At 41.4% G+C, this 21,654-nt stretch overlaps 1 protein-coding gene across 1 annotated transcript in view; it reads right to left on the reverse strand.

Annotated features, from left to right (window-relative positions):
* The window catches only part of LOC120433195 (neurexin-3b-like), a 74,952-nt gene that overhangs the window by 41,095 nt on the left and 12,203 nt on the right, over positions 1-21,654 (reverse strand). Inside the window, exon 2 of the mRNA XM_039599068.1 lies at positions 20,017-20,172. Within this exon, the coding sequence (XP_039455002.1) occupies positions 20,017-20,172 (156 nt within the window). The remainder of the gene's footprint in view (positions 1-20,016; positions 20,173-21,654) is intronic.

Consider the following 21,654-nt stretch of genomic DNA (forward strand, 5'->3'; position numbering starts at 1 on the left):
ACGAGGGAGATGCTGAACGAAAAACCTCAGACACAGTGTGCTCTGAGGGAGAGGGATACATAAGAAAGGTAAGGTTTGACTGCAGTATTACATCACTACATTCATTGTCGTACCTCCTTGTCTCTTCACTGACATTTCCAACTGTGAAGCAAGGTATCCAGGGTCAGAAATGATGTCTCACTGCCACAGCTGACCCATAACATTGCTTGAAAGGCAGTGGTTATGTTGGTGAGCTAGCGAGACAAAAACACAGCGGCCCAAACAATAGCGGGAGGTCACCTTGATACAGCTGCCTGCCGGAGACAGTGCTCGAATGAGGAGAAAATGACTCAATTACCACCAGGCACAGAGCGGAGAACTGGGGAGAGGGGGGCAGGAATGGACAGATACAGGCAATCTGAAAGTGTGGCGAAAAAACCAAAAGATTCAGTGGCAGCATTTTTTTTAAAGCTCCCACGTTTGATTATATGAATACGGTTATGCAATGTCAAAAATCTTTGAAGTGTTTGTTTTGGACTTTCGAAGAAGCAATTTAAGCAGCAAAAAAAGAACATTTCAATTAAACTTAATTGAAATTTTCAGCTGAATTCATACCACCGCTCTGCATTTAATGAAACTGTGTTGTCAGTTTTCCAAAGGTACTCAGCTTTTAAAAGGCTAGATCGCTCCATTATTTTTACATTGCTCCAATTGGGGAAATGCCGAAGTATCCAAATCTCATTAGCTTAAGAGATATATGGATTTGAAAAGAACAACATAATGCTCTAGAGCAGGGGTGGGCAATCTCAGTCCACGAGGGCCGGTGTCCCTGCAGGTTTTAGATCTCACCTTGGGTCAACACACCTGAATCACATGATTAGTTCGTTACCAGGCCTCTGGAGAACTGCAAGACATGTTGAGGAGCTAATTTAGCCATTTAAATCAGCTGTGATGGACCAAGGACACATCTAAAACCTGCAGGGACACCGGCCCTCGTGGACTGAGATTGCCCACCCCTGCTCTAGAGCCTGCCATATGCACCAATGTAGTATAAATATAACCTAAGTTGTTATACATGTTTGTGGCTTTTGATTACTTTGTTGGGCGTCATAACAATAGTTTAATGACATAGTGAAATGTGGTGATTCAAATTTAACTCCATATTTTTTATTGTGACTACGAAAAAGAACGAAATAAACTGTGTTTTTCATACAGGGAGTGCAGAATTATTAGGCAAGTTGTATTTTTGAGGAATAATTTTATTATTGAACAACAACCATGTTCTCAATGAACCCAAAAAACTCATTAATATCAAAGCTGAATGTTTTTGGAAGTAGTTTTTAGTTTGTTTTAGTTTTAGCTATTTTAGGGGATATCTGTGTGTGCAGGTGACTATTACTGTGCATAATTATTAGGCAACTTAACAAAAACAAATATATACCCATTTCAATTATTTATTTTACCAGTGAAACCAATATAACATCTCCACATTCACAAATATACATTTCTGACATTCAAAAACAAAACAAAAACAAATCGGCGACCAATATAGCCACCTTTCTTTGCAAGGACACTCAAAAGCCTGCCATCCATGGATTCTGTCAGTGTTTTGATCTGTTCACCATCAACATTGCGTGCAGCAGCAACCACAGCCTCCCAGACACTGTTCAGAGAGGTGTACTGTTTTCCCTCCTTGTAAATCTCACATTTGATGATGGACCACAGGTTCTCAATGGGGTTCAGATCAGGTGAACAAGGAGGCCATGTCATTAGTTTCTCTTCTTTTATACCCTTTCTTGCCAGCCACGCTGTGGAGTACTTGGACGTGTGTGATGGAGCATTGTCCTGCATGAAAATCATGTTTTTCTTGAAGGATGCAGACTTCTTCCTGTACCACTGCTTGAAGAAGGTGTCTTCCAGAAACTGGCAGTAGGACTGGGAGTTGAGCTTGACTCCATCCTCAACCCGAAAAGGCCCCACAAGCTCATCTTTGATGATACCGGCCCAAACCAGTACTCCACCTCCACCTTGCTGGCGTCTGAGTCGGACTGGAGCTCTCTGCCCTTTACCAATCCAGCCACGGGCCCATCCATCTGGCCCATCAAGACTCACTCTCATTTCATCAGTCCATAAAACCTTAGAAAAATCAGTCTTGAGATATTTCTTGGCCCAGTCTTGACGTTTCAGCTTGTGTGTCTTGTTCAGTGGTGGTCGTCTTTCAGCCTTTCTTACCTTGGCCATGTCTCTGAGTATTGCACACCTTGTGCTTTTGGGCACTCCAGTGATGTTGCAGCTCTGAAATATGGCCAAACTGGTGCCAAGTGGCATCTTGGCAGCTGCACGCTTGACTTTTCTCAGTTCATGGGCAGTTATTTTGCGCCTTGTTTTTCCACACGCTTCTTGCGACCCTGTTGACTATTTTGAATGAAACGCTTGATTGTTCGATGATCACGCTTCAGAAGCTTTGCAATTTTAAGACTGCTGCATCCCTCTGCAAGATATCTCACTATTTTTGACTTTTCTGAGCCTGTCAAGTCCTTCTTTTGACCCATTTTGCCAAAGGAAAGGAAGTTGCCTAATAATTATGCACACCTGATATAGGGTGTTGATGTCATTAGACCACACCCCTTCTCATTACAGAGATGCACATCACCTAATATGCTTAATTGGTAGTAGGCTTTCGAGCCTATACAGCTTGGAATAAGACAACATGCATGAAGAGGATGATGTGGACAAAATACTCATTTGCCTAATAATTCTGCACTCCCTGTATATATATATATATATATATATATATATATAAATATATATATAATTGACTTTAGTGTAGCCCCTTAAATTCATCCACCGTACTGCTTTTCCGGTCAAACACGTCAAAGACACCAGTTTACGGTCAAGAGCGGGAATCTGTTGTCAAGCAGCTTCTGTTCCTCCTCAAGCCCCAAACGGGGAACATCTGACAGGCGTCAAGCTGAACTGACAGCGTCGTCCCTTATATTGCCAGAGGTCTCCTATTTCTATCCACTGTGGAAAACAAGGATTTTCAGAAAATTTGGAACGGGGTGAGACGCGGCTTAAACGTTTGCACCAGAAAAGCCTTGAGCTAGAGATCATCCCTCTACAAACTGTAAAAAAATAATCTGAGGAGTCTGTATTTGTGTGGCTGCTGATCTAGGGTGAAACAGATTCATGAGATCAGTGCTTTGCATTGCAGGCTAGGAGTTGTAGTTGTGATTGTGTGTTACGCCGTGAGCCGATGCATACAGCTCAGACTGTGAAACCTACTAGAAAATCCTTGAAAGTTTGACCTTTTTTATCTGAGATGTTGCAGAGAAAATAATGCACATCTTTATGTCAAACAGACTAAATAATACATTATTCACACTCCTTCCAAAACATTCTATTGATGCCTTCAACTGATTCACAACTTTGCTTCTGGAAAGCCAACCAGCCGAGAGAAAACAGGGATCACGTGAGGCCAGTTATAGTCAGACTGCTCTGACTTCCAGTATATTTCGGAATTGATTTTCAAGTTCCTCTGCTTACATACACTATATGGAGCTCTAAATGGCCTTGGACCACTTTATATTACAAACTGCACTCCCACACAGTCCCATGATGATCGTCTACATACTTCTCACTCACTCTTCTGCTTAGGTAAGTTAGGAATGCAGCTTTCATCAAATATTCCTAGCGAGAGACAAACACCATTCCGACAGGCATTAAGGAGGCAAATCAGCCGCCCAGTTGAGACAACTTTTAAAGCTCTCTGTTTATTTACCCTGGCATACATACGTGCGTTCTTTCTCTATTCAATGTGAGGACATTCACCCTTTCCACTTTACAGGACAGCATTAATGTTGAAAGGGATAAAGGGAAGGCGAGAAGGGATCCAAAGTTGAAAGTGTAACTGCTGCACATCAAATGACTAAGTTTCCCAACTATTTGCACAAATGATCTACAACCCTGTGGATTAAACGGGGGCCTTCCACTAAAAGGCTCCATCAATTTGGAAACGCTTTGAAAGAATGTTTCAAAGTGAGATCTTGACAGACAAACCATTAGTAACCAAGGCCTGAAAGTCCTGGAGGAAAACCAGAGGTTCACAAGCCCTTCAAAGATGACACTACACAATACTTGGTTAAATCACATCAAGCTTTGTCAGTGCCAAAGGTCAGTGAGGACAGTGATTTCACCTTGAAGTCAAGGTTTTGGAGGGCACGTGTAGAAATACGCTGGCTTCCTATTTGCAATATTCGACCGAGAAACGTGCACAGCCTGATCATGTTCAATGTTTTGCTGAATGTATAAACATTTTTTTCTTAATCAGTGTGCTAAGAGAGGAAATATAAAGAGCCTATAAAGGCTACCTCTTTGTGGAGCGCTGCACCACTGCCAACATGCCTGATATGTTTGAATTGCTGTCTGGAAGTCCCATTCTGACCATATTTGCATGTCTGCTGGACCCTTCTGCTGGGACTTATTTGGCTGGTAGCTCAGGTGGTGAGGGACAGTTGTTTTGGTGTCGCTTAAAAATGTTCTGCCCTTCAACACACCGCGAGCAGGTACACAATGGAATGATGGTACATGCCAAAGATCAGGTGGCTTGCGTTGAAATCCATCTTCTGTTTAGCATTTAAAGCCATAGCATAAAAAACTTGTTAGGGCATTGTATTTACTTTTCATGGACAAGGAGGAGACACAAATTCCTCGGAGGGTTGCATCAAGAAAACAAAACAACAACAAAAAACCCACAAATATACAGATCCATCCACTGTGGCAACTGAAAGAAGAATATATGCATTGTGTTATATATCCTTTCTTGGATGATAAAAGCACTGATGCAGAAACAGAAGAGCAAAAGAGATGAGTGCAATTCATAAAAAGCTTTTTAGTGCCCCTCCCCATATCTTTACCACACAACTCTATCAGTCTCAAAAATTAGCCCTTGACAGTCTCCCAGCAGAGTTCGTGGCATGTAGGCCAATTTATATATTAAGCTTTTGCTGTGCCTGAGGCCAGCCAGCCTTTAGCTGCAGCCTGCCAGCTCCACTGCATCTGCCCACAAACATACAAATATGAACATGTGTACACACACACACACACACACACACAAGTATGGGACAATTTATCAGCTGAGAGACCTGGGGATGTAAGTACAGTACGCATGTGTGTGTGTGTTTATCAGAGTGAATGTTAGAGAAGCTGAACTGGGACTTTTCAGGGACAAACACTGAGTGGCTGAATCTGTGTGCATGTGTTTGTGTGTGTGTGCATATCCGAGCCATGTTCTTGGCATTCAATCATTACTCTGCACACACTCGTCATGTTACGGTGTCATGGTAATGCAGTCCTGAGGCACACAGGAGACCGGAGGTAGTCCATCATCCCCACTTTTAGATCATATGTAAGGCTTAGTAAGTATAAATGCTTTGTAATAACTTACAGAAAATCCCAGACTATTAATATTAGGTCTTTTTCTTAATAGTGAACAGATACATAATTATTTATTCATTTTTTTTAATCTAGGTATTTATATGACTTTTCAATTCTTACTGAATCTCTACCCCGTGTTTAGTCCCTGACAAGTACTGAGCTACAGTGGAGCTCACACTGGCCCAAAGCCATAGCTGTGGCCCCATTCTGCCAGGAAAACCAATTACTTAGTGTTTCAAAGCCCTCTGAGTGCCCGAAAGGGGCCCATCATTTAACTATGAGACACTCCAACTTCACTCACTGCCGGCCTTTCAGAGCTGGGTCGTCCCGTCACACATACACACTGAAAAAATCTGTTTGTACCTGTTATCTGAGCTTCATATGACACATTCATATGAAGTACATCAGTACCTTAATGGAAAGCAAGGCATCTATCTTTCATGCAGAAATATATAAATATAAAATGTTACCAAAACATGTCATTCCAGAAAGTTTCAGTGCGCCCTCTTTTTTTTTCTTATTCATTTTTAACCAGTGGCAGACAGTGAGTCAGCGGCTAACACTGACCTCTCAGCACCACAGATGGGGTAAGCTTTCTGCGGCTCAGTGTCTTCTTACTATCATCACTCACGTGCCAACAGGTAAGCTCTTGCAAATAAACACTGGGTTAGACACACACACACACACACACACACACACACCAGGTCTGCTGTAGCAGACATGGTGTCATACATGACTTAATTTAGCTTTAAGATGCTATTCTCGGTTTATGCTGTGACGCAACTCTTTCTGTAGAGCACCTTTAAAAGACACCCTGTGCAGACTGCTCGTTTTGACTCCAGTGTACTCAATATGCTCGCTCTTTGTCTGTCTCGCTCTGTCTGTCTCTGCAGGATAAGTTAATAAGCCTAATGAGAATACAGACTGAAGGGGAGAGATGAAAAGACACAGAGGGAAGGAGAAAAGGGGGAAGCAATCAGATGTGGCTCTGCCCAGCCCTTGGCAATGACAAAGTGGAGCAATTATGCATGAAGGCTGTGACATTGACTGTGGCATCACCTCTTCTGCTGATCTGTTAAAAAGCAAACATACTCTATAATTCAGCAAGGCGCTCGCTCAGTCATACATACGCATAAGCAGACGTCTCTCTGCCTAGCATGTTCAAGGACGTAGATGATCATACTTTGACAAGTTAACACGTCTGTGCACACGTCATTCATCACTGCGTGGTGTGAACATTCCACAGCGTAGGTCAGAAGAAGGTCAGATCTGTTCTCCAGTGCCTCACCCAGCAGGTCTGTTAGCCACTGTTAGAGACAAGTATTCCCTTCATGAGTCCATCACCTACTTTTAGCCTCTAATGTCTCTGGACACACACACACACACACACACACACACACACACACACACAGCTTTAACAAAACACACACCTACGGCCCCATCTTCCCCCGTGACTACCCCACTCTTGCCACACTCCCTTGCTTTAAAGAGATATTGATCACTCACAAGAACGAGCTCTGCTGTTTACACTCATGAACTCACAGAGCTACACCGCCATCTTCACATGTATCTATAGAGCCATCCGGCAGTGTTAAAGGTGAGGAAATAAGAATCATGGATCAACAGCAGCACTGACTACATGTAAGGAGAAAGCATGTTTGTTACATTTGGAGTAAGCCTGTGGGTGAACCTTTAGTTGAGGTTGTTCTGACAGACGATAAGCACCAGTGGTATTTAGCAGTGGGTTTACCAGTGAGGCTATAACCAACCCTTTTTATGTCATTTCATTACAAAAACAGGACATAAATAACAGCACTCAGGAGATGGAGCTGTTATAACAGTATAGAAATATTTTTTCTTTACATTCAAGAAACGATTCTTTGTCCTCATAAAAACGAAGAAATAATTTGGAGTAAAATGCAGTGAAAATAGATCAAATCAAGGATTTATCTTTTTAAGTCATTACTAATTAATGAAAATATGCTTGGTATAAACTGAATATATACCAATCATGGAAATTTCACAGAGTTCATCAAATTTAACATTTTACATTGTACTTATGTAACAAAAACTTCACAGAAAATCAAAATCAAACGTTTAGTAAAAATGGTTTGCAAATATCCAGTAAAGCACACTACACGCATAAAAGTACAGGCACACCTACACATTACAGCTAACTGAGCTGTCTGGGCATAGAAACTCATGCCACGAAGCTCCCGGCACACAGTTTCTGTGCTGATGTTTGTAACTCTGCAGATATTAAAGCAGCAGAGCGACGGTGACTTTTATTTTTACAATGCAAACTTCCACTTTGCATTAATGCCACTTAAAGCTGAACACAGAACATGTAGGAAGAAACAAATATCACCACTTAACTTGTTAAAACGGTGATATCATCTGTAATCATCTGTAACCGGAAGGTTGCCGGTTCGATCCCCCTGCTCTCTCTGTCTTGGTCGTTGTGTCCTTGGGCAAGACACTTTACCCTACCGCCTACTGGTGATGGCCAGAGGGGCCGATGGCGCGATATGGCAGCCTCGCTTCTGTCAGTCTGCCCCAGGGCAGCTGTGGCTACAACAGTAGCTGCCTCCACCAGTGAGTGAATGTGAGAGTGAATGAATGTAAAGCGCTTTGGGTGCCTAGAAAAGCGCTATATAAATCCAATCCATTATCATTATCATTATTATTATTATTTATATCCTGTGATAGCATCACACTCAAATTCACTGAACTCTGTAAAGAAACCCTTTTTTCACAAATGTTTGTAAAAGCAGAGTGCATGACTGGGAGCTTTATTTTATCCACCTATGTAGATAGGACTAAAACTCTAAGATTAACAAGTGTGGCCATGCACATTTGGTCCAATAATGTAAAATAACAGATTATACCTTAAAGTCTATCAAAGTTAAATTGAACCCTTTAACGTAATATTCATTTACACTTTTCTAGTATCCATTACTTTACTTCAAATTGAATGTGCTCAGCCTAGAGAGAAAAGATTGCTTAAATGGCCAAATAGCTTTGGTCTCGATTATGTGCTTTTATTTTTTAATAAGGTTGAATAAGTTCCTGAAGCAGCTGGACTGGAGTTTTTAAGCTAGTGTTACTCAAGCAGAACAAAAGAGTGTATTTGTTAGAGACTACTTTCAGCCGTGTGTCTGAAACACTAGAGTGTGTTTACGATACAAGAAAAGGACTTGTCACCCAGTGCAACTGTGTGGCTCAGGTGGTGTAGTTTTAATAGCTGCTGCATAACAATGAAACTCTGTGGCACAGAGAAATCCAATTTAAGCTCCAATTAAGCTTTGGCTACATAGTTGAATCTTGATGAACTTGCTGGTTTGGGATTTGTTTTTTTCTAAAAGCTGTTCACTGTAAGAGACGCACAAAATATTATCACGCTTATTCTTTAAAACACACTGGAGCCCCCCTTTGGTTCCTGCTGAAAACAAGTAAAAAAGAATTTCATCAAATACCTGAATAGAGAGCAGCACCTGCTCCCAAGAAAGAAAACGAAAATATGTGAAACAATAAATCTCATTAAGAAGCAAAATATAATGCAATATTTCTATTAATCACCCCCCACCCCAAACTGTGCTTTTAATGAATGTTACAGTATATGATCTGAAATTAGAAAGAATCCCCCGCGTGTCATCTCTCACATAAAAGGAAGCCCACACAGACCCACACCTGTTTAAACATGTTCCAGTAACTGTGTCAGCTCAGCAAATTTCCATGCAACTGATCAGCCAATTACCAGAGCAGTTATTGCCTCTGTCACGCCGTGCGAGCGCAGGGCAGTGCAGATCAATAAGATGTGTTCGTCCGAGCAGCACGCGCTTTTCTGAAAGGGAAGATGATGCTGAAATGGGATCAAATGCGTCTGCGAGTCTCTTTGAGGACCCCGAGTCAGACGCTGAGGCAATCGGGGTTAATGGGTGCGCTGCAGCGCTTTGAGATTCGCCTACGAGAACATGCAAGTTGAATCCATTATCTGCTCAGCGACATTCAAACGGAAAAAAAAAAGAGAAAAGATGAAAGACTGAAATGATGTTATGTTTACTTAAGGCTCGGGGCAGGGTCAGAGCTAGGACGAGACGGGATTGGGAACAGGTAGTGCAGTGGAAACAGGAACTAATAGCAAGGAAAGTGTGGCGGGGGGGATAGAGGAGTGTTGCACACTGGTGCTGAACTTTAGCTAAACTGGAAAAGTAATAGTTGTTAAAGTGGGAGATCACGAAAAAAGATTTTTAAAGAATGAGATGGATGATTTAATTGCTATTTTCACATTTTATTAAAAAAAAAGGTGATGAAGAAAAAGACGGGGTGGAATGAGAGACGCGTGCGGGGGTGAAAAACACAAAGTGAACTGATGAGTGTTTGACAGCCGAACAAGAGGAATTGTGGAGGTGGGTGTGTGACTAATGAGTGAGGGTGAAAGAGTGACAAGAGAATGAGCGGGAGAAAAGGGACGCAGAGATGAAAGCGAGGACAGACAAAAGGAGGAACTGCAGAGGTGAACGGAGCACCGGGAAGGAAGAGAAGACAGCGAAATCTGAAGCAAAAGCAAGAAAAATCATTCAGAGACAGGAGAAGCTGAAGCAGCTGAACTGTAAGAAAGAAAGAAATACCAGAGCCTCGCAGTCGAGTCCTCTTAGTACATTTGTTGTGACAGCACTAGGGCTGTAGCTACCACTGAGGACACTGAAGTCATGCTCTCTGTATTTTTTAGAAATTCGAATGCATCGATGATAGTGAGGGAGTTCATGTCCTATGGTTAAAATTTGGTGCACATGCTGGAGTTTAATCTCAGGATAGGTTCAACTTGACATTCTATCAAAATAGAAAATAGTATTTAAGTGATGAATCTAACAGCATTTTGTAAAATCAAGTTTATAGCCTGTGAAAGGCTACAGTTTTTGTATTTCCCAACATGCATACTAAAGTACACAGATGATTTAAAAAAAAAAGAAACTACCCTCCTGATATAGTGCCCTAAATAAATAAACAAATAAAAGAACACTTTTTAATCAGAGTAATGGATCAAGTCAGTTCAACTTCTGGGATATTGATCTGGTCCGTTAAGTAGCAGAGAGGGTTGTGGATCAATTTCAGCTGCTTTGGTGTTAACGAAATTATTATCAAGTGCAGCAGAGAGCCAACAATGACACAACTCCCAAAACAATGGTTTTACAGGTGGAGGCGACTGAGGTTTTTCCCTACACATCCCTACTCACTGTTTTTTCACTAGATTTGAATCTGGTAGGGTCAATGGCAGTACTAGTAGCATGAAGTGATACCTGGACCCTAAAGAGGTTGAACAGTTACTCAAACTCCTCCAGGATGGCCCAACAGTACCAGAAGGTTTGCTGTGTCTCCCAGCACAATCTCAAGAGTATAGAGGAGATTCCAGGAGAATCTCCTCGATGCTGTTACTCTAAGAGAGCTGGACAGGGCCGTAACCCATCAGCAGGGCCGGTATCTGCTCCATTGTGCAAGGAGGAACAGGTTAAGTACCGCCAGAGCTACAAAATAACCTCCAGCAGGCCATTTTTCACAGATGAGAGTAGGGTTAGCCCTGAGACCATGTGACAGACATGAAAAGATCTCGAGAAGCTGCTATGCTGTCTGTAACACCGTTCAGCTTGATGGTAAATGGACTGATTCTTATAGAGCGCTTTTCTACTCTTCTTCTACTGGTGTACTCCAGGCAACATGCCACATTCACCCATTCACAGTCTTCTATGCTTTCAATTGCTTTCTAATATCTAACATTCATATTCTGATGGAGAGCAACTTGGGGTTAATATCTCGCCCAAGGATATTTGGCATGCAGACTAGGGGGAGCCAGGGATTGAACCACCAAACCTTCCAATCAGTAGATGACCTGATCTACCTCCTGAGCTACAGCCACCCCAGATCAGTTTGGTGGTGGGTCAGTGATGGTCTGGGGAAGCTTATCCATGGAGGGACACAAAGACCTCTGAGGCCTCAACAAAGTCACCCGCACTACCTTAGTTATCAGGATCAAATCCTTGGACCCATTGTCAGAGCATAAGCTGGTGCAGTGTGTCCTGGGTTCCTCCTAGTGCATGACAATGTCCAGCTTCATTGCCCCAACAATGAATGAAACATTGGGACAATGTTGGGACAATGTTGTTGGGCATAAAAACAAGCACGTGGGTGCCCAACAAAATACTGATTACAATTTTGAGTTGCTGCAGGTAAACTTGGCTAGCTCACCACATTATTTTTCCAATTTGATTTTCAGAGTGTATCTGAATTCAGCCCTCTGTATCATTTCCATCCTTCCAGAATCCTTCCGTTCCTAACACACGACCCAGGCCATATCGGTATCGACATGCAGCATTATTTTTTTCCCATTGAGATCTGATGTGGTTTTAAAATATTCATTATATTTTTTCAGCAATACAAATTTGACTTACTTACGTACTTACTTAGGTGTGCCCATGTGAGAAAAACAGCTCAGACCTCTGGGCCCCAGAATTTGGTCTGGTTGTTTAACTGGATTGGAAACTGTGCAGCTGGGAGGGCACGCAGACAGCTTGGGCTCTCTGTCATGTTCCTCGAGTTGTTCTGTAGCGTAGCTGTGTCAAACTAACAGCAACATAATGCCAGACTACAGCACAACACTGCGTCGCAACAAGATGATCGATGTTGTTCACATCACCCATCAGAATTTGTAATGTTTCAGCTGATATATGTGTATATGTTTAAGTTTATACATTCATAAGTCAAAGCATTTTGTTAGCTCCTAGATTTGAATCTGGAGACGTCTCACAAAGCTTTATGTAATCTATAAAGCTTTATGTACTCTATTTTGGCTGACATTTGCAATATTTTGAGATTTGACAGTCCTCCAGAAATAGCTACCATTCCACTAAAATAATTTTTTTAGACTATACTTCAGAAAAGGCTATGAAACAACCTTTAGACTTTTAGTAAATAGCATGGGATTAGCTGACTAAATAAATACCAAAAGAAAAACGCAAATAACACATAAACAGGTTGTGAGGTCTGGAGATTTTCTGGCGTCCTACCCACAGCCCCGCTGATGGTGCAGTTTCCAGCAGCAGCAACATCCAACCAAAAAGTACACTGATGTGTTTAAAAGCAGTATAGCAGTCAGTGTGTGTAGTAAGCATACAGAAAAGGACAAAAAAAATAATTACATAAAGAAACTTAATGTGTAACCAAATATATTTTCTCTCTCCCGAAGCCAACCAGCATAGGACGTGACTGCGCACACACACACACACACACACACACACACACACACACACACACACACACACACACACAGCGAGTGCAGTACTGGGAGCTGATCAACGCTTGATTATCTTCCCCCCAGTGCAGCGCACCCTAAGCAGAATCAAATCGGATGACTTCATTAGCATATCATCTGCATAATGGCTCAACCAGAGCAAGGGCATTTGCCTGCTACATGGCTTCTACCATGTCTCATCCTGAAGGGGGGTTAGTGGTGGTGGAGGGTTAGAGATCCTCTTTCATTTCTGTTCTAACTAAGCATATGCTGGACTTCTTTTTTGAGTCACATGGCTCCTTTAGACATCTCAACAGCCCAGTTAATTGAGGGCATGATTATGAAAGAAAAATGTGACTGAAGATAATTTCTCTGCATTGTGCACAATCTCTGGAGTTACTGTATAGCCCATTATCATCGTCTCGGAGGCAAATTAAACACGTGGGCACCGATGTTTGCGCAGCCAATATTAACTGCCTGAGTTTTTCTGTTTTAGCACTCTGAACCCCTCTCTTGGAAACCGGTGGTATGGTTAATCGAATCAACTGGAATTTGCTTATTTTGTCACAGAAAAGGGGTGAGCAGGGCGTCACCGGTGTCGTGTATTTCGTTTCAGTCACGCTGGCCTAAAAAGACATCAGATATTATCAAGACTCTCAGAATATTCATTGTCTCCAAATGGTGTCACTTTAAAGGCTTTTATTCTTAATCTAAAATAACTATGCCCTTGGTTAGTATAAAAAATTGTTCTTTCATTTCACCTTTTTAACATTTCATATCGCTTACTTTGTAACTCCACAGTTAATAGAAGTCACATTTCCATTAGCTCTCTGCCTTCATGGTTCATGGGTCAAAATTTCACCAGCCAGGATAGAAAATGTTTTTAAATTGAGACAGCGCCTTTACAGACTCCGCTGTGTTAGAAGACTGCAGGAAACACACTGCATGAGCACTACACTTCATCATCACACACACACATATAAGCTTTCATACACATACGTGCAAATATGATTCTAAAATCATGAAAAATCTTCATTTCATAGGTGTAAAGACTGCCATGAGTTATACATAGAAAAAAAGAAAGAAACAGAAAAAACTGATTTAAAAACATGCAAAAAAGTCCAGTATTGACATTACATAAAAATCTGGACCTCATACTTATGAAAGCTAGGACGCATATGATGCAGAAATGAAGAGGGTAAGCAGCAGCCAGGCGCTGCTAATCAAATGCAACTGATTAACTGATCATCAGCAAGTGTGACCAGAAGACTGCACAGGCCTCAGTCAGCATGTTAAATGATAACATTCATGTACAGTCTGTATAGAAGTATAACTTGTTTGGAAGGACTGCTAGGAAAAAGGCCCTTTTCTGTTTAAAAAAAACCAAACATGGCCCCACTGGAGACATTTGGCCATAACGCATAACACCACATGTGGCAAAAGCCAAACACAGCATATCCGCACAAACACCTCATATCAACTGTCAGCAGTATTGGAGGGGTATTGATTTTGACTTGTTTTGCAACCACTGGTCCTGGCCACCTTGCAGTCATCGAGTCCACCATGAACATCTTTGTGTACCAAAGTATTCTAGAGCCAAATGTGAGGCCATCTGTCTGACAGCTAAAGCTCGGCTGATATTGGGTCACCAAATCACCAACTGGATGGCTGAAAAAGAAAAGAATCACAGTGTTGCGATGCTCCAGACCTCAGCCTGACTGAAATGTAAGAGAGCTGTGTATATATGAATTCTCCCAAATGTGAATGAACTACAGCAACACTGTCAAGAAGAGTGAGCTAAAACTCCTCCACAACGATGTGAGAGACTGATAAAGTCATACAGAAAATATTACTTCAAGTTATTGCTGTTAAAGGTGGTTCTAGAAGCTATTAAATCACGGGGAATACTTTGTTTCTCAGAAGACTGCAGAGAGTCCTTTGAAAATGTTCTCTTTCATATAACTGCATATGGTAAGACCTGTTCCTCTTTAATCCAACGCAGCACAAAAAGCAGAGTGAGCTATGTTTGTGTCATGGTCTGTGCACAAGAGCTCTAAATTTGGTTGTAATTTTAAAGCAATCAAACCTAAAATAGGCCACAGTGAGAATTTTGTTTTTGTCTTTTCAAATACAAAGTCAAGAACTAGTTAGTCTGCTGACATATAGCAGTTAATGTTTATGAATGCAGAAAGCTAATAAAAAAATCAAATTATCATCAACTGATAGCCGGTCGTCTCCAGATTGCATTTTGGGAAATCTTTTTCCTGTTTTCTTCATCCCTCCCCCCCAAAATAAACAATAAATCAAAGAACCAAAGCAGAAAAGAGCTGTTTGTAACCACCACTCAAAATTTTCACACACTGCAGTTTTCAATTAAATATTTTACCACATTTCACTGAAATCTTTTTTAGCAGTTTCTTAACCTTTTTACAAACTAACAAACAACATATGAAAAAATAACTGCCTGAGCCAAGGACAACCGGAAACGGGGGGAGGAATTAAGCAATAAGAGGAGGGAGAAGGAAAAGAAAGAGGCGACGTGCTCTAGCAGTGGTTGCTGCATTCGTAAACCGTTCTGCTGCCATGTTTGTTTACTTTCTCCCTGGTGTGAACATCTATGCATGGCTGCAGCCATCACATCTACACATGTCACCCGTCTGCACGATCACACAACGGTCTGCACAGACGCACTCTCTCCTGCATATTCCTAAGCCTTCCTGCGCTCATACTTACGCTCTCACAATACAGCCCTTCAAGCCACATCTTAACCTAGTTCTTCACATAAATCCCACTTGTAAGATCTCATGCACTTCGCAAACAATGCACAGCATTCCTTAGATTTCAGCCCAATGTGAACTCGTACTCCAGTATTTATTTATTTATCTATATATTTTACACGAGATATGATTTGACCTACTTCTGACAGATTACCTGAGCCGGACAAGTTAAATCACGTGGTCGACGAATCAGACTTTGGAAGAATGATAAGGATGTTTTCAATTTGCATGTATATATTTGCAGATGTGTTGTAATGAATTTATGTAACGTGTCAGCTGAACTTTCACTGGTCATGGAGAGGAAACAGTGCACATTTTGCACGTGCCAGCTAATAATCACAATTCACTAACTAATGGGATGAGAGCGATGCTTAACCAAGAGCAAATTTCTCACGGTGATAAACAGCGACACAAATAAAGATGGACAAATACGTCAGTTGCATATTTGCATTCACTCTCTCTCACTCTCTCTCGCTCTCTGTTGTGTAACTGCTGACGTACTGGTGATCCGTGAAAAAGTGGGAATCAGTTTTGCTCGGTTGATCCCAGAGGTCAGCAGCAGGGAGAGACAGAGAGGAAAGCAAAAAGAAGGAGAGAAAGGCTACCAAATATCGTAATGACATCAGTGAGTTAGAAGTTTGCACTGTAGCTGACTTTTTTTAAAATTTTTGCCCAACGTCTGGGAGAACCGGAGATGCAGGAAATGGAGAAATAGGGCGAGAGAGGAGAAATAACACGACAAGAGGATGATTTAAACTAAATGGAAAACAAAAGGCCAGAGTAACAGAGTGAAACAAGAGTATGAGAGAAATGAAGGAAATGGCAAAGCATAGAAAACGATATGTGGAGAGAAATGGGAGAAAACATGCAACGGTTATTAGAAGGCACAATCAATGCTCTCAGATTCTAGAAACAAATCTTTGAATGCCTTTGATCCTTGAACAGAATTTGCTTGTTGCTTCTACTTTCAGTTTGAGTTTTGAGCCATTTATGTTACGACTCCCAGATATTCTTTTTGGTTTTAGTCCAGTCAATCAGCCTCTTTTGGAAACAATGAGCTGCGGGAGGAAAGCCACAGGTATAGAAGAGAAGGTCTCCATTTACTACTCATATTTCCTGACTGCTTTGAGGAGCAGCCGGTCAGTCCTGAAATTTAATTGGACCAGTGGCCTCAATTTGTAGCAACTTTGAAACCCACCTTGAGGGTTGCGGTGTAGTTTTGGATTGAGTAATGAGGATGGGCAAAGTTAAACTCAATTTCAGGGTGAGCGTCTGTCCGTAAATAGCTATTTATCAACAGAACAGCCAACGCACGACAAGGCCAATAACTGACAGCTGGTGCTCTGAATCCAGCGTCTGAAGCATGACAGGAAAACTCCCATCGGTTGTCTATGTGGCATGGATGGGAATGAACCAAGCCTCCGACGACATGCATTGCCTGTCGGTGTCATGCATTACAAAGAACAAGAAAGGACAAATGTTTCATTTTCCAACGACCCATCATGTGTCAGTCAGTAAAGGACTGGGTAAAGTTAGGTAAAGTTTTCTGCCTTACTTTTTTTAGAAGCAGAAAATCAATTTAATGTCAATTTGCTTCAGTAAAACATAGCATTCAGGGATATCCTCAGAGCTTTCTCCTTGCTCCCCACAGTATTTTCCTAAAAAGGACTGTAAAATACAGTAATATTCCCTTCCAAGCTCTTAGTACATGAGTTCTCTTAACACATTTTTCACACATGTGCCAACATTACAATAATTTCAAAATCTTTTAGTTAAACTTCATCTGTCTAATGAATTTTCAATGCACGTTTTGAATTATTTGTCCAAAAGTTGAGCTTTGATATTTCACAAGGGGGAAAATTAATCCAACACATTTTTAGAGGGCAAACACAAAATATGTTTTCATTTTAATGGAAAACCCTGAATCTAAACTTTCATCTCAACAGTCCACAGATAGGCTGCTAAAAAGGATATCGATCAATGACAGAAAATCAGATTTATCTACAGACTCCAAGTGGACTGGTTCTTATGTTCCCATTGAATAACATTCTCAGGGGTTTCATAACTGCCGTAGTTGGCCAACTGCAGTAGTTTGGATTGTAAGTTACAGCCCTGTTAAACAGTATGTTGTCCAGTGACTCCTGTCCTATGAAAAACTAAGTAGATCCATGAGTCAGTGTCTTGTAGAACCACCTTAAGCAGCAATAACTTGAAGTAACTGTTTCCTGTATGACTATCAGTGGAGGAATGTTGGTCCACTCTTCTGTATAACGTTCCTTCACCTCCTTCACTTGAAGGTTGTAGATATTCATCTATGCACAACTCTCTTAAGGTCCCAGTTTAGCTTTTTAATCAGTTTGAGGTCTGGACTTGGTCATTTCAATCTTTTTCAGCCAATATTTGATATTTATCATTTCAGAAATGCTGGTCTCCTCCGGGCAACCTTTCCGAACAAGTCCTACTTGTTCAGTCTTTTTTTGTTGTATTGTCTTAACATTTAACAGTAAAGATGCTAACTGAGGTGTGTAACTGAGACGTAGCTCTTTGGGGTTTTTTTACAGTTTCTCTGGGCATTGCACGGTACGATCTTCAGTTAAATTTGCTGGCATGCCCACTTCTGGGAAGACTGTGGCATTGAGGTAACACACTTGCTCCATGCTCCAGACCAGCAAACTGCTAGAATTTTTGCTAATGATCATTTGATTAATATACGTTTGATTAGCAGAAGCTGGCTGCTCCTTACCCTCCTCATTCCTATGGAAGCAGCAAGAGTGCATAGAGTCCTGTGAAAAACTTTCTTTTTCACATGACTGTATTTATAAAGATGTAAAACAGTATTTATCACTTCACATTATTTAAAAGTATTAAGCTAACCTAACTACATCAGAATAATCTTTCCTGTTTAACGCTGACAACTTTGAGTGTGATTATATCAATAACAGCTTTAATATAAAACATAAATGACTCAAAGCAGCTGGAGTTAAAGTGTCTTTTTTATGAAAACAGCGGGTATTTTTAATGTCATTCCCTAATAGCACTTATACTGGGATAATTAATTCATATAGTTCTCGATTTGGGAATTACATGAATAAGAGCAGGGGCATGTTAGCCCATTGGTTCCATGTCTGCTATTATTATTTCAACATGAAATTTCTTGCAAACGTACAACTTAAGTTGTGCCGACATTACCCTCAGATCTACACTCCTGCGTCACAGATTGTGGCTCACAGCGGCTTACTTAGCCACAACCTGCTAGAGTTATTGCCCCTCATCCTTAACCAGCACTGACTCAGGTGACAGCAATTGAGAGCTGATGCTGGAGCCAGTGAAAAAGAAAATGTTCAAATGATTCAATAAGTCCAGCACACAGTGGCAGCTCATGACTTGTCTCAAAACACCAGCACCCACTGTGTTAACTCGCCTACCCACAGCATCCTGACACGAATCAATGTTTCATTATATGTCACTCACAAATTTTCAAGCATCAACACACATCAACCACTCAGAAAAGGAGAAATGTAATCATTCCTTGGATTGACATATCAAGTAATCCAACACAACACAGCAAAAGAAAAAAAAAACACATACACTGCAAATTTGTTCTGAAGCAAAAAAACTTTTTTCTGCCCTTTAACATTTAAAATAAATCTTACATGAGTGCTGAAGGTATAGTTACAGTATTTTCTGAAACTATTGCGTAAAAACACAAGAGACGACACCACTAAAGAACGACATCTACAGTACTCTGGTGTAGTACTGTCCGAGTCCGGTGACCAAACCAAAAAGCTAAGAGGCGTATGGACAGAGCTCTTCATAAATGCCACTGAAGTCTGGCAGCATCTGTGGGCAGCAGTAAGCCCTCCCATCTTAAGCCTGACTGTGATTCGAGACACGTGACGCCCACATGACTTTGAAGTAGAGAAACAGAAGAGAGAGCTAAGAGGAAGATGAGGAGAGCAAAAGTGAGAAAGGCTAGGATACCGAGGCAGACAGAGATGAATAGGGTGGGACAAAGGCAGAGAGGCCAACTGAGAAAGAAGGAATCAAGTAAGCAGTGACGTGCAGGGAGAGAGTGTATATACAGAGGAGGCAGAAACAGAATGAGTGCCGCAGAGGCAGAAAGCAAAAATCTTGTCAGTTGGAACTCTGCGGCAGGACTTTGAGGGGATAATTAGGGAGAGTGACTCCAGAAGTGGAGAATAAGTTCTCAGTCCTAAGCCTTCATGCTGAGGGATTAGACTTGGGCTGAACTCCTTTCTCTCGCTCTCCTGCTCTCCAAGGACTCTAACTGCTCTCTAAAGTGGACCGCTGACAACTTGGCAATGGGGACAAGCTACTGTAGCTGTGCCTGCGCTCTGTCCATACTGTTTCATTACAGAAAAAGCCAGTAGCCTTTTTAGGATCGTTCACAGTACTGGCAGTGAGTGCAATTATAGAAAAAAAACCTGGCACATTTCAGTTCTGTCCAATAGCCTGTAGTAATGTCGGATGTATTATTATCACCTTTGGATTGCTATCCATCCATTTTCTCCCACTTACCAAGGTCCAGGGTCACAGGGGCAGCAGTGTAAGCAGAAATGCCCAGACCCCCAGCTGCCTCCTTCAGCTCTTCCAGGGGGGGCACCAAGGCATTCCCAAGCCAGCCAAGAGATGTAATCTCTGCAGCATGTCCTGGCTCTGCCTCAGGGCCTCCTCCTGGTGCGAGATGCCTAGAACACCAGCTCCTGAGAGGCACCTGGTTAGATGCCTGAGCTCTTTACCCTGTCCATATAGGATGAAGCCCAGCCAACATTCAGAGGAAGCTCAGGTCTGTGACTTAGATCGGTGATCTTCTTCTTTCGGTCTTTACCCAGAGATCACGACTATAGGTGTGTGTAGGAAAGTAGATCAACCAGTAAATTGACAGCTTTGTTTTCACCATCAGCTCAACTCACCATAACAGACCAGTACAAACTCTACATCACTGCTGACCCCACACCAATCCATCTCTCCATTCTCCCCTCAATCATGAACAAGATCCTCCTCCAACCAGAACAGGAACTCGTGCCTGGCCTCAAAGTAAGCACTTCAAAATTCCTCAGTATTGAAGTACTAATTCTCACTGCAGCTGCTGCAAACTCAATTTCCCCAGTATGAGCTGGAGGTCACTGCCCAGTGAAACCAACAAAACCACATCATCCCCATAAAGGTGAGATGAGCTCTTGAGGTCACTGTACCAGACAACTTCCACCTCTTGACTGCGGCTAGAAATTTTGCTCAAGAAAATTGTGAACAGAATCAACTTTACATTGGATTTATTATAAACTGTAAAAATATTCTGTCTCTCTTCATTGTGTGCCTGCATTCGAATACAATTCATTTAGGCTTTAATATTCTTAAAACTTAGAGAAAAGCCAGGTAGAGAAACATGCAATCTGCCTTGCAGTCTCATCTCTGATATTGATACTGTTACCACCAGATGAACACCAGATGTCTGGATGGAGGCACATCTCTCATGAGACATAGGGGAAAAAATCATCATGTAAAAGGGAACTGAAGGTACTGAGTGGTTGTTCTTTGTTAAAAATAGGATCCTGTGGAATAATTACTGTACCATTAAGGGTATAAATTTTGTTCATTGTACAGCTAAGTGTTAAAGTAACACAGAAGAAAATAACCCTTCTTTCAATGTGTTACTTCGACGTGTTAATAAACATAGCACACAATCTGTGATTGACATTAACACCTCAAGTGTTGATGTGATACATGTAACAGCTGATGTGTCTGGCAGCTGAAGCACAGTTACTATCTACAGATAACCAAACTCAAAATATTGAAACCAACAATGAACATTATGGCGTCTCCTTTGAGTCATCATAAGCTTATTATCTGAATGACATAAAAGTATGACTGAAATTGGATTGTTATAAATGCTGCCCTATTTTCCATCTCCCAAAGACAAAATAGGTTAAATTCAGTAATAAAGTTGCTCATAAGAATAAAGGACATTAAATCTTCACCAGACATTTACATTAATTAGATAAACGAGGCACTCAAATCTGAAAATATCTGTAGCCTGAAGTTCAGCATTTTGCTAACTAGAGCAATGTTACTAACTGGAGCACAGTCCTGGTCCACTGCCATAGCTTATAAAAAAGTTTGCCATGTCAACTTATGCTATGCATCAAAAAGTTGCAT

The sequence above is a fragment of the Oreochromis aureus genome, linkage group 15, assembly GCF_013358895.1.
Source record: "Oreochromis aureus strain Israel breed Guangdong linkage group 15, ZZ_aureus, whole genome shotgun sequence".
NCBI lineage: Eukaryota > Metazoa > Chordata > Actinopteri > Cichliformes > Cichlidae > Oreochromis > Oreochromis aureus.